The 13,123-nt window shown below is 42.9% G+C and overlaps 1 protein-coding gene across 13 annotated transcripts in view; it reads right to left on the minus strand.

Annotated features, from left to right (window-relative positions):
• The window catches only part of LOC109902031 (myocyte-specific enhancer factor 2D homolog), a 72,171-nt gene that overhangs the window by 21,036 nt on the left and 38,012 nt on the right, over positions 1 to 13,123 (minus strand). For 7 of the 13 annotated variants that reach the window (XM_031786777.1, XM_031786778.1, XM_031786785.1 and 4 more), the window contains exons 4-5: positions 4,450 to 4,587; positions 441 to 648 (exon numbers count right to left, since the gene is read on the minus strand). In XM_031786777.1, coding sequence (XP_031642637.1) covers positions 441 to 648; positions 4,450 to 4,587 — 346 coding nt within the window. Of the gene's footprint in view, positions 1 to 440; positions 649 to 4,449; positions 4,588 to 4,667; positions 4,803 to 13,123 lie in introns of all 13 variants that reach the window. The other 6 variants (XM_020498084.2, XM_031786782.1, XM_031786786.1 and 3 more) reach the window with 1 other exon arrangement.

Here is a 13,123-nt window from a genome sequence, read left to right on the forward strand (position 1 = left end):
TTTATTTTGCTCCTTTGCACCCCATTATTTTTTTATTTCTACTTTGCACATTCTTCCATTGCAAAACTACCATTCCAGTATTTTACTTGCTATACTGTATTTACTTTGCCATCATGGCCTTTTTTTGCCTTTACCTCCCTTCTCACCTCATTTGCTCACATTGTATATAGATTTGTTTATACTGCATTATTGACTGTATGTTTGTTTTTACTCCATGTGTAACTCTGTGTCGTTTTATCTGTCGAACTGCTTTGCTTTATCTTGGCCAGGTCGCAATTGTAAATGAGAACTTGTTCTCAACTTGCCTACCTGGTTAAATAAAGGTAAAATAAAAAAAAATAAAAAATAAATAAGTATGTCACTGTACTTGTGCATGTGACAAATAAAACTTGAACTTGTGATGAAGTCAACCATTAACCACGGTCCACTCTGTTCCTTACCTGCGCTGGCCGGTCGCTGTGGTAACCCTGGAGACCCAGTGTTCCTCTGGAGAGATGGTTGCTGTGGCGAAAGCAGGCGGGGGTCTGTGAGGGTGGAGGTGACGAAGGAGGTGGTTACCAGGCCGCCAGAGTTACTGAACTGGAGAGCATTCTGATTGGACACTGGCACCGTGACGGGCATGGAGAAAGTGGGCTGTGGGACGGCTGACTGGAGGAGAGACAGGAAGAGGGGCTTAGAAATTTAAACGCACGATTGGCACATGTATAATGTTAAACACACTCTCAGAAGCATGTGCATGCACAAGAACACACATACTATCGCACAAGATTTGTTAGCATGCAAACTGACTTGTGGAAATAAGAAGCTGAAAAAGTGATCACATGCAAGATTATGTGTACATCATAAAAGCTACATGGGATTGTTATTGCATTGGTTATTGGTGACATGTCATATAGTATCTTTAATTGCAGGGAAAATTGAAGAGAAACCATTGGAGAAAAAAAAGTTTTTTTGCACAGAGAGTTGACTGCTTATTTGCTTACTTTTACCTGGAAGTAAATGTTTACCCTTAAAAATGTATATATCTAGCCACTAAAACGTTCTCTAAAGTATCAAGGAGTGCTTTCTTAAAGTATAAGAAGTGTAGTTAGCAAATAGCTTTGAACAGGTCCCGAGTCAGCTAAATAATACTAGCCGTGTGACCCAGCCCAACACCAGGTCCTACCTAGTCAGAGACAGGACCCAGGCCAGGGTTGTCCACTCTTCTGCCTGTAACCCATTTCACCCTGTTCCTCATCATGTCAGAAAGCAGGCAGGGCCTCTATATATAGAATATGGGCCAAGCGTGGCCTGGTACTGTATGTGCTGAGTGGGACCCAGTTTAAAAGAGAGAAAGAAGATGCTCTACTCTGTCCATCATATCGACCTTCCTTCCCGTTAGCCTACAGTCTATTCCACAAGTTTACATCTGGGATGTGTGTGCGATGCTATACAGGGGAAGAAAGGGGAGCAGGGAGGACTAAGTTGTTTTGGTATTGTGTGCTTTGTATTGTATCTGACATAATCTGATAAGAGTCCTGTCATTCTTGTGACAAACCATTTGTCAATGTGGGGAGACGGAGTGTGTCCTTTTCCTTTCTTTATAGCAATTTAGTATACTGAATAGTAGTCTGTGTCTGCATTATCCTGTTCTAGTGACGAACAACAAGAGTGTTAGGTAACGTAAAGACAGAAAGGCATCCGGGCTGTCACTAGTGCTGTAGCTCCTCTGACCCATAAGACCCGTGAGGGTGTCATGTCACGTACACAACTTCCCTCAATATGCTGCATATGGCAACAATGTTCAGGGGACTATGGTGACAAAACCAATCTGCCTTGGACTCCACAATAATAGAGATGTCTCAAATCCCAGAGCACCAGAAACAGAGAGAGGCAGAGAAAGAAAGAAAGAAAGAAAGCGCGAGAGAGGGTAGGGGAGAGAAAAAGAAGAGTGAAAGAGAAATAAAGAGAAAGACAGAGAAAGACCAAATGGGTAAACCTACTGGGCATGCTGGTGGCTAGTTCTGGAATCTGGGGAGGTAGTCTACAATATAAGGCAGAAGGTTACAGCACTGCACACTGGCCAGGCAGAGAGGAGGGAGAAATAGATGGGTGGAAGGATGGCGGTGAGGTTAGTGTGATGGGGCAGAGGTGTGGAAACGTGGAGCATACAGCACTGGGACAGCACTCCCTACATACACTTATCTCATTAAAATACTGTTGAATACTACACTGATGTACACTAAATTGTGCTGTGCCATTTGGTCAGATGTCTCTTGGATAACAAGTTATTCAGTGGTATTGCTACATTAGGTCAGATAACTGCCAGTGGGCATAATCTTAATATTAGAGTAGAGTGGCTCATTCATTGTGTCAAGTACATGGCATTACAAAGGCATTAAAATGAATCATATTGGATAAATAATAGTCATTCAGCTTTTCCTCGGGCTAAGTGGGTTCGTTGAAGGCAGCTCAAGGCCTCCAACGGCATAACAAAAAATGAACCTATTTTTCTCAGCGGAGCGCTACATTGGTGTATTTCCTAGATGAGAGGGTATCAGAATGAATTAAACTCATGCCCTACTTTCCTTCCCTCTCTCTTGTCCTAGAAGCCTTTGAAAGTTCCCTTTCAACTTTAGGAAATGTCTCATCCTATTTGTTAGCAGTGATGGATTAAAACCACAAAAACAACTTTCAAACAACGTTCCGTTGACCTTTAAAGGTCCTTGATATTTGACTACAATGTTGATCTCACCAGTGAATATTCTGTAAAATGCAATTAGATTGAATCGTTATACAAAAATAATGCTCAGCTTTAATCTTAGTATTGTTGGAATACAGGAGGGAAAACGAGTGCTTTAAACATTTCTAAAATAACTTCAATAGACGGAGAAATAAACAAATAAATAAACAAATTTGTCTCTCTTTTTAGTACAAATTTGACAGTGACAGCCTATTTAAAAAAACAACAGGAAACGCATAACATTGCAAACAATATCAAGTAACATCACTTAAATCTGAAAAGCTAAATCAGCTGTGTCACCAATTGGCAAGTTCCAGTCTTTCCTTATAATTCTGTACATGCCTGTAGACTGTATAGCTAGCCTCCCTAAGCTCCCTAGGGCCTTCTACTTGACTCCGGGGATTGCAGTACGAGTGGGATTAAGCGTGTATATCCCAGCCCCCTAGCTGTTATGTTGGTGGATTATGATGCTGTTGAGGGAGATTGGTGCTGTATGCTTCCGTTTGCAACAGTGCGCCCTGTGAAAGGTGTGCCGGGCAAGGTGGGGGATGGGGGCTTGCTTGCTTCCAATCGACTGGGGCGGGAGCTACACTCTCCAGGGGGTAGCAGATTGAATTATATTTTTCTTCTTTCTACTCAGAAATGCTTTTAGGAGCCATTTCAGCTCACCACAAACATCAAAGTGTTGGAGATAAGGCTTAGGTTAAATGAGCGGTATTTACTGAATTGATTCGATAGAGAGACATTCAACTTTTTTGCTGAACTGCTGCTTCAATGTAACTGAGTGGTTGGTTGTGTGATAATATTATCAGTTTTGGATAACAAAACCTTTCCATCAACATTGTTTTTTTGTTGTTTTAGTGACAATATCCTACATAATGCAGATTATGCAATACATTGTAGTACATGTTGTATAATACATTCTAAGAAACCAGGGCTTAAATCAGGGATAGGTGTGTATATCTCCAGTTCAGCTCATCCTGTGAGCAGTAAAGTCCTTCACATTGTCTATCGAGTTCTACTCGGGCCAAAGTCCCATCCCTCGTGACCAATAGGGAGGCCAGATCAGACAGGAAGCCTGGTTGTAAATTGAGTGCTTCTCATTAAACTGACGTTAATGACATTACTGAGCCCTGGTGGAAAATAATGAATCATAAAAAAATTGGCACCGGAGAGAGGAATAAAAGAGGCGATAAACCGTGGCAGCGTGCCAATTATAAGGCAGCCCTGGAGAGTGTCTGACTGACACCCTGGAAAATGAGGAACGGCCTATCCGAACCTAGATGGTCACACTTTATCTGTAAAACTAACACCCTTGAAAAGCATTAATTTGTATGATTCTTCTCACTCTAACAAATGGGTGACAACGCATAATGAGATCTATTGCTTTGAATGCGTTATGCCCCGTTTGCTATGGCACTTTTATGTAGTCTTTATGAAATCTGCCAATAGCTTATGAATGACTCCTGAGACCGGTTATGTCATGTTTATGAAGTCTTTACGATTACTTCCTAAATGGTTGGCTGCGACCACTCAATCAGACTGTTGAGCTCCGCGCCCAAACCTCCTTGCCCTTGCCCGGGCACACACGATCAGGGGGGGGAGGGTGAGAAATGGAGGGGAGTAGGTGGGTGCTCTGTGAGTATTTGGGTTGCTGTCTGCAACCAGATCTGGGTAAAATCCAGTCCAGGTAACACAGCAGTTGCAGTACTGCTCACGGTACTCACTGACAGCCTATAGCTCTGCATCATTTTATCAAACTCCTCGTCAATTTTTTTGTATTTCTCCTCAGTGTGGGGGGTGAGGGAGAAGGGCTCCTCAGGGTCTGGGCTCTCAGAGTCCCGGTGCTCTTTCTTGTTCAGAGCCTTGGTCCGTTTGTTCCCACAACAGAGAGAGAGAGAGAGAGGGAGGTTAGAGAACGTGACGAGAGGACGATGGTACTCACGCCATAGCGCTTGAACAGGATATCCAGGTCCTCGTTCTTGCGGTACTTGTCGTCGTTTAACGGGCTTTGGTCGATGGAGTCGTCGCCGTCCGGCTCAGGGCTGTTGCAACCATTAAAGCCTTTCTTTCGCAACGTCTGAAGCGGTTAGAGGAAGAAGAAGCAGAGGAAGGAGGAAAACATTTCATTTTCAAACACAATTATGTCAACAACACACATCATCCAGACTGTACCACCATTTAAATTCTAATAATGATAAAGAAATAACAGCGATGGCATTCGAACAAGACCAGTAACATGATTCTGAGCCTCAGATAATATATAACATCGATCCATTCCAGGAAGGTCAGCATCTATGACCATCATTTCGAAGCTAACCACCTTCAAAGGTCTACTCTACACAAATCAACAAAGGTGTCTGAAATAAGGCATTATTACTGGACAATGACTAACAATTTATAACAAAACGTTCTTTATGTATATATATATATATATATATATATACAGTTGAAGTCAGAAGTTTACATACACTTAGGTTGGAGTCATTAAAACTCGTTTTTCAACCACTCCACAAATTTCTTGTTAATAAACTATAGTTTTGGAAAGTCAGTTAGAACATCTACTTTGTGCATGACACAAGTAATTTTTCCAACAATTGTTTACAGACAGATATTTTCACTGTATCACATTTCCAGTGGGTCAGAAGTTGACAGACTAAATTGACTATGCATTTAAACAGCTTGGAAAATTCCAGAAAATTATGTCATGGCTTTAGAAGCTTCTGATAGGCTAATTGACATCATTTGAGTCAATTGGAGGTGTACCTGTGGGTGTATTTCAAGGCCTACCTTCAAACTCAGTGCCTCTTTGCTTGACATCATGGGACATCAAAATAAATTAGCCAAGACCTCAAAAAGTATTGTAGACCTCCACAAGTCCGGTTCATCCTTGGGAGCAATTTCCAAATGCCTGAAGGTACCACGTTCATCTGTACAAACATTAATACGCAAGTATAAACACCATGGGACCACGCAGCCATCATAACGCTCAGGAAGAAGACGTGTTCTGTCTCCTAGAGATGAACGTACTTTGGTGCGAAAAGTGCAAATCAATCCCAGAACAACAGCAAAGGACCTTGTGAAGATGCTGGAGGAAACAGGTACAACAATATCTATATCCACAGTAAAACGAGTCCTATATTGACATAACCTGAAAGGACGCTCAGCAAGGAAGAAAACACGGCTCCAAAACCGCCATAAAAAAGCCAGACTACAATTTGCAACTGCACATGGGGACAAAGATCGTACTTTTTGGAGAAATGTCCTCTGGTCTGATGAAACGAAAATAGAACTGTTTGGCCATAATGACCATCGTTATGTTTGGAGGAAAAAGGGGGAGGCTTGCAAGCCGAAGAACACCATCCCAACCGTGAAGCGCGGGGGTGGCAGCATCATGTTGTGGGGGTGCTTTGCTGTAGGAGGGACAGGTGCACTTCATAAACTAAATGGCATCATGAGGAAGAAAATGATGTGTATATATTGAAGCAACATTCAAGACATCAGTCAGGAAGTTAAAGCTTGGTTGCAAATGGGTCTTCCAAATGAACAATGACTCCAAGCAAACTTGCAAGCAAAGTTTTGGCAAAATGGCTTCTTTCAAAGTCAAGGTATTGGAGTGGCCATCACAAAGCCCTGACCTCAATCCTATAGAAAATATGTGGACAGAACTGAAAGAGGCCTACAAACCTGACTCAGTTACACCAGTTCTGTCAGTAGGAATGGGCCAAAATTCACCCGACTTATTGTGGGAAGGTTGTGGAAGGCTACCTGAAGCTTTTGACCCAAGTTAAACAATTTAAAGGCAATGCTACCAAATACTAATTGAGTGTATGTAAACTTCTGACCCTCTGGGAATGTAATGAAAGAAATAAAAGCTGAAATAAATCATTCTCTCTACTATTATTCTGACATTTCACATTCTTAAAATAAAGTGGTGATCCTAACTGACCTAAGACAATACTGTGTATTACTCCTTTCACAGAACAGCCCAAACTGGCTCTAACCAGAATAGAAAGAGGAGTGGGAGGCCCCAGTGCACAACTGAGCAAGAGGACAAGTACATTAGACAGTCTAGTTTGAGAAACAGACACCTCACAAGTCCTTAACTGGCAGCTTCATTAAAAACACCATTCTCAATGTCAACAGTGAAGAGGTGACTCCGGGATGCTGGCCTTTTAGGCAGAGTTGCAAATAAAAAGCAATATCTCAGACTGGCCAATAAAAAGAAAAGATTAAGATGGGAAAAAGAACACAGACACTGGACAGAGTAACTCCTAGAAGGCCTAGAAGGCCAGCATCCCGGAGTCGCCTCTTCACTGTTGACGTCGAGACTGGTGATTTGTGTGTGTTTGTGGGAAGATAGGGCTATTTGTCGCAAAAAACATCAAGCGCTCTGATGAAACTGGCTCTCATGAGGACTGCCAGAGGAAGGAAGACCTTGCAGTTACCTCTGCAGCAGAGGACAAGTTCATTAGAATTACCAGCCTCAGAAATCGGCAATTAACTGCACCTCAGATTGCAGCCCAAATAAATGCTTCACAGAGTTCAAGTAACACATCACATCAGCATCACATCAGAGTTGGCCGTTCATGGAAGAATTTCTGCAAAGAAACCACTACTAAAGGACACCAATAATAAGAAGAGACTTGCTTGGGACAAGAAACACGAGCAATGGACATTAGACCGGTGGAAATCTGTCCTTTGGTCTGATGAGTCCAAATTGGAGATTTTTGGTTCCAACCGCTGGGAGATGCAGAGTAGATGAACGAATGATCTCCGCATGTGTGGTTCCCACCGTTAAGCATGGAGGTGGTGGTGTGGGGGTGCTTTTCTGGTGACACGGTCAGTGATTTATTTGGAATTCAATGCACACTTAACCAGCATGACTACCACAGCATTCTGCAGTGTTACGCCATCCCATCTGGTTTGCGCTTAGCGGGACTATCATTTGTTTTTCAACAGGACAATGACCCAAAACACACCTCCAGGCTGTATAAGGGCTACTTGCCAAGACGGAGAGTGATGGAGAGCTGCATCAGATGACCTGGCCTCCACAATCACCCGACCTCAACCCAATTGAGATGGTTTGGGGACCTCAGAGTGAAGGAAAACAAATGCTCAGCATGTTTGGGAACTCCTTCAAGACTGTGGGAAAAGCATTCCAGGTGACTACCTCATGAAGCTGGTTTAGAGAATGCCAAGAGTGTGCAAAGAGTGGCTACTTTGAAGAATCTAAAATCTAAAATATATTTCATTTGTTTAACGCTTTTTTGGTATGTTATTTCATAGTTTTGATGTCTTCACTATTATTCTACAATGTAGAAAATAGTAAAAATTGAGAAAAACCCTGGAATGAGTAGGTGTGTCCAAACTTTTGACTGGTACTGTATATATTTTATTGTCACATACACTGGATAGATGTAGGGTCAGCCGTAGTAGTATGGCGCTCCTGGAGTTAAGTGCCTTGTTTAAGGGCACATCAACGTGTTTTTTCATCTGTCAGGATATTCGAGCACCTCTAAATTGATGTGAAGCGTCACGCCAACAAAAGCCATTGAGCAAAGGTAAAGGGTAGGGGGTGAAACGGAAGCACACCACCAGCCACAGAGCTAGAGCAGTCAGGTCATTTCAGCTCTAATGCACAGTGGAAAGGGTCTTGTTTTGGTATTATTCTGGAAACAAGCTTTACTGTAAGTAGCTTTGCCAGTGGGATCTGGACCAAACAGCAAACCAGATTCCGACACTAGCAAAATGAATTCTAACCTAGAGTGTGGCAAATTCTTCAACACGACAGATGTACTATTCAGTTGTATTCTATATGGAAAAGGGGAATGTGTTTTTAAGTAAAGCAACATAAATAAATGGGTATCTACAGTACTGTGTGGCAGAGAGATGACTGTATTATCCGCCATACAGTGAGTGCTGCCTGATGGGAGATTTGATTAGTAGATAAGTGGATGTTCTCTAGGACACCCACTAGGGACGATCACTGTTCTCTGTGTAGTGAGGATGACTCAATACCATGAAATTCAATGCCAAGCTGAGAGGCCGAGAGAAAAAATACATAAAAAGACGAATGCAGTCATTAGCTAACCAACTGTGAAGTTAAATCCAGGTTTACTGAGCTAAACCCCCCAATACAGATCAAATTCACTTTAAATGTGATGCCAATACTATTATCCATAATGTAAAGTATGATATCGAAAATATATAGTATATATTATATCCATATTATTACACACATTATGAAATACATTCCACATTCCACCCACATGGAGATGATTCTTCCATCAGTACCCGATTTCTCTGTTGAGGCATATCAATTCAAAATCAGTGCACTGATCAAATTAGACACTAGAACTTCCTGACACTGTTCAGCCACCATACTGTTTATTCTGCACTGTTCATGGAAAACATGATCCGTGTTCATCTGTGCTGACCTAAAAAGCTAAAAACTAACAATGACAACATGTGACAAAAGTCTGTGCGGGGGACGTGTTAGTCATGGACATATGCAGCCGACTGTCAACATAACAAAAATCGCTACATACAAAACTGTCCTGACAATAGGACCTGGCAGTCCTATATAATGACACACAGACACACACACACAGGTCAGCTGATCAGCTCGTCTCAGTCAGCTCCATCTGTTCACCGGTCCCTCCGCACCTCTCCCCCACTGGCACAATCTTTCAAGTGCTGCCCTCTATTATGTTGCCAGGGTAAGATTCCCCTGTAGAGCAGCACGCAGTGACTGGCTGGGCTATGAGCTTCCCTGCCCCTCCCCCTCTGGCACTCTCATCCCATCTCCTGCTCTCCCTCACTCTCTCTTTCATTCTCTCGTGGTCACTTGGTCCTTGTCTCTCTCTCCAGCTGTATCTCTCGCTTTCCTTCACCTTTCACCCTCTTCCCTTCCACTCTATCCATTTATATTAATTTCTCGCTCTCAGGATCTCATAATCAATCCATACAGTCCTCTCACTTCAGCCTCCTATTCTCCCACATGTTTTACTATGCTGCTCTCCTTAGTCCTCTTATCCGGCCTTCACTTTCCTCCATCTCCTGTCTATCCATCTCTCTCCTCACCCATCTTCTTTTTACCTGCTCTCCCTCTTCCTCTGTTGACCTATTCCCACAGCTTCCCATCCTATTTTTTGCTCTCAAAATGCCATCCATCTCTCCTTTTCTACCTCCTCTCTCTCTTTAGAATGGAAGTATGTAGTGAACAGTACGGGCTGGGGCCCTTGTCCACAAAGGCAGAATGTAATGTCACGTCCCATTTGCAGTTGTCCGCATTCAGGTACATGGAGCCCCCCAGGGCATCCTGATAGAGCCCAACTAAAGCCTCTGCTTACTACACTACTGGGCCGCCAAAGAACACATCACTAACGTGGCTGCATCGGGGAAACTGAGTGGCCATAGCGGCTCTGTCCGGCTTTATCTTCCCCATTCATTCGACAGTAGCACATCCCTGAAGAATGTCTTCCACCATTACCACAATAGCCAGCAGTGGGTGTTATTACTTATACATGTGGTTAATGGATCCCCTCTATCACACCATCTCAGGAGGGGCCGATGGCTTGCTTCCTCACAGAGTGAGGTAGCGGACCATGCCCTCATTGGATATGGATGGTCTGGAATCTGCCGGGTGTCAGATGTCAGATAGCAGCTCATAGGATGACAGTGTACGTATGCATATGCGGAGGACCATATGATCTGTCTGCAATCACATCCTGTTCCATTTAACAGTCTAAAATGGGCATAATGCTGCATAAGCTATTTAAAATATTGAGATTCATTTTAACTCCGGCATCAAATCACACTATTTATTTAGCTTGCCATGATGAAAAAATAAATGTGGTTTTCATTTGCTCTTAAATAATCAACCCTGCTACATTAATGTTCCTGGCAGTAACAACAACAAACATGATGCAGACTAAGTGCCTGTTAAACAAAAACAAAAAACTGAATCTGATTTGATGCCATTTACCATCACATTCTGGTGCATCATCATTAAACCTATTACCGTCTCCATGGCGATCATGGTGCGTCATGTGACCTTTGGAGGCCACGTGATAAGGAGAAGGCCCCATTGACCCTGTCCTGATCAGGATATTGGGATACGACAGGTCTTAGGGGACGTCCCAGGAATTTGGTTGACATGGCAAAATGGGATTAGTCCCGAGGTAGGGAGCATCGCCAGGGCAACAGAGGGAGGGCCGCCTCCTAGGGAACCATCAGCGTTATGATAGGACAGTTCCGAAGGGCCCTGGCCTCTACCCAGAAACCCTTTTGGTGGTGAGCCTCCATATTGGAAAGTGATGGGCAATTATATGTTCTAATTGGAATCAATTACTTAGAGGGAATCTTGTCAAGTGCTGTTTTGTGGCGCATGTCGTGAGGAGCTCCTCTCACCGTGACCTTGAATCGGGGAAGTGACAAAGTCTTTAAGCCATGCAGTGGGAAGATCTTCCTCTTTGAGCTGTTTAAGAAAAGGCATCCCCTCTTCTTCCTCTTTCCTCTCCATGGCTATTCATCTCCTTCCACCTTCAGAGCTCATTCTCCCTCGTTTTGCCTTCCCTCGCCCCTGATTGGGATCTGCATTCAAGCGGATTAACACGTTCTGGCAGGAGAGGCAGGCTGCCCACACACACACACACACACACACAAAACATGTGCAGCACAGAGAGAAGCCGTGTGTGTACATATGCATCACCTCCCAGCTGTGTACTAGAGTGAAGGAATGCCCAACTGTGTGAAGAATATTGAGTGTGAGTGTGTGTGTGTACGTACAGTACCAGGTCAAAGGTTTGGACACACCTACTCGTTTGTTTTTTTCTTTATTTTTACTATGTTCTACAATGTAGAATAATAGTGAAGACATCAAAAAATATGAAATAACAAATAAAATACCATTTTAAAATTTGTCACATACACATGGTTAGCAGATGTTAATGCGAGTGTAGAGAAATGCTTGTGCTTCTAGTTCCGACAATGCAGTAATAACCAACGAGTAATCTATCCTAACAATTCCACAACTGCTACCTTATACACACAAGTGTAAAGGGATAAAGAATATGTACATAAAGTGATGGTACAGAACTGCATAGGCAAGATGCAGTAGATGGTATCGAGTACTGTATATACACATATGAGATGAGTAATGTAGGGTATGTAAACAAATTGGCATAGTTTAAAGTGGCTAGTGATACATGTATTACATAAAGATGCAGTAGATGATATACACATATGGAATCATGTAGTAACCCAAAAAATGTTAAACAAATCTAAATATATTTGATTCTTCAAAGCAACCACCTTTTGCCTTGATGACAGCTTGGCATTCTCTCAACCAGCTTCACCTGGAATGCTTTTCCAACAGTCTTGAAGGAGTTTCCACATATGCTGAGCACTTGTTGGCTGCTTTTCCTTCACTCGGAGGTCCCCAAACCATCTCAATTGGGTTGAGGTAGGGTGATTGTGGAGGCCAGGTCATCTGATGCAGCACTCCATCACTCTCCTTCTTGGTAAAATAGCCCTTATACAGCCTGGAGGTGTGTTTTGGGTCATTGATAGTCTCACTAAGCGCAAACCAGATGGGATGGCGTATCGCTGCAGAATGCTGTGGTAGCCATGCTGTTTAAGTGTGGCTTGAATTCTGAATAAATCACAGACAGTGTCACCAGCAAAGCACTCCCACACCATCACACCTCCTCGTCCATGCTTCACGGTGGGAACCACACATGCGGAGATCATCCGTTCATCTACTCTGCATCTCACAGCGGTTGGAACCAAAAATCTCCAATTTGGACTCATCAGACCAAAGGACAGATTTCCATCTGTCTAATGTCCATTGCTCGTGTTTCTTGGCCCAAGCAAGTCTCTTCTTCTTATTGGTGTCCTTTAGTAGTGGTTTCTTTGCAGCAATTTGACCATGAAGGCCTGATTCACGCAGTCTCCTCTGAACAGCTGATGTTGAGATGTGTCTGCTACTTGAACTCTGTGAAGCATTTATTTGGGCTTCAATCTGAGGTGGAGTTAATTGCAGAATTCTGAGTCTGGTAATGCTAATGAACTTGTCCTCTGCTGCAGAGGTAACTCTTGGTCTTCCTTCCTCTGGCGGTCCTCATGAGAGCCAGTTTCTTCACAGTTTCTTCATACTTTTTGCGACTGCACTTGAAGAAACGTTCAAAGTTCTTTAAATTTTCTGGATTGACTGACCCTCATGTCTTAAAGTAATGATGGACTGTAATTTCTCTTTGCTTATTTGAGCTGTTCTTGCCATAATATGGACTTGGTCTTTTACCAAATAGGGCTATCTTCTGTATACCACCCCTGCCTTGTCACAACAACTGATTGGCTCAAACGCATTAAAAAGGAAAGAAATTCCACAAATGACCT

Source organism: Oncorhynchus kisutch, linkage group LG13 (genome assembly GCF_002021735.2).
Source record: "Oncorhynchus kisutch isolate 150728-3 linkage group LG13, Okis_V2, whole genome shotgun sequence".
In the NCBI taxonomy this organism is placed as follows: Eukaryota; Metazoa; Chordata; class Actinopteri; order Salmoniformes; family Salmonidae; genus Oncorhynchus; species Oncorhynchus kisutch.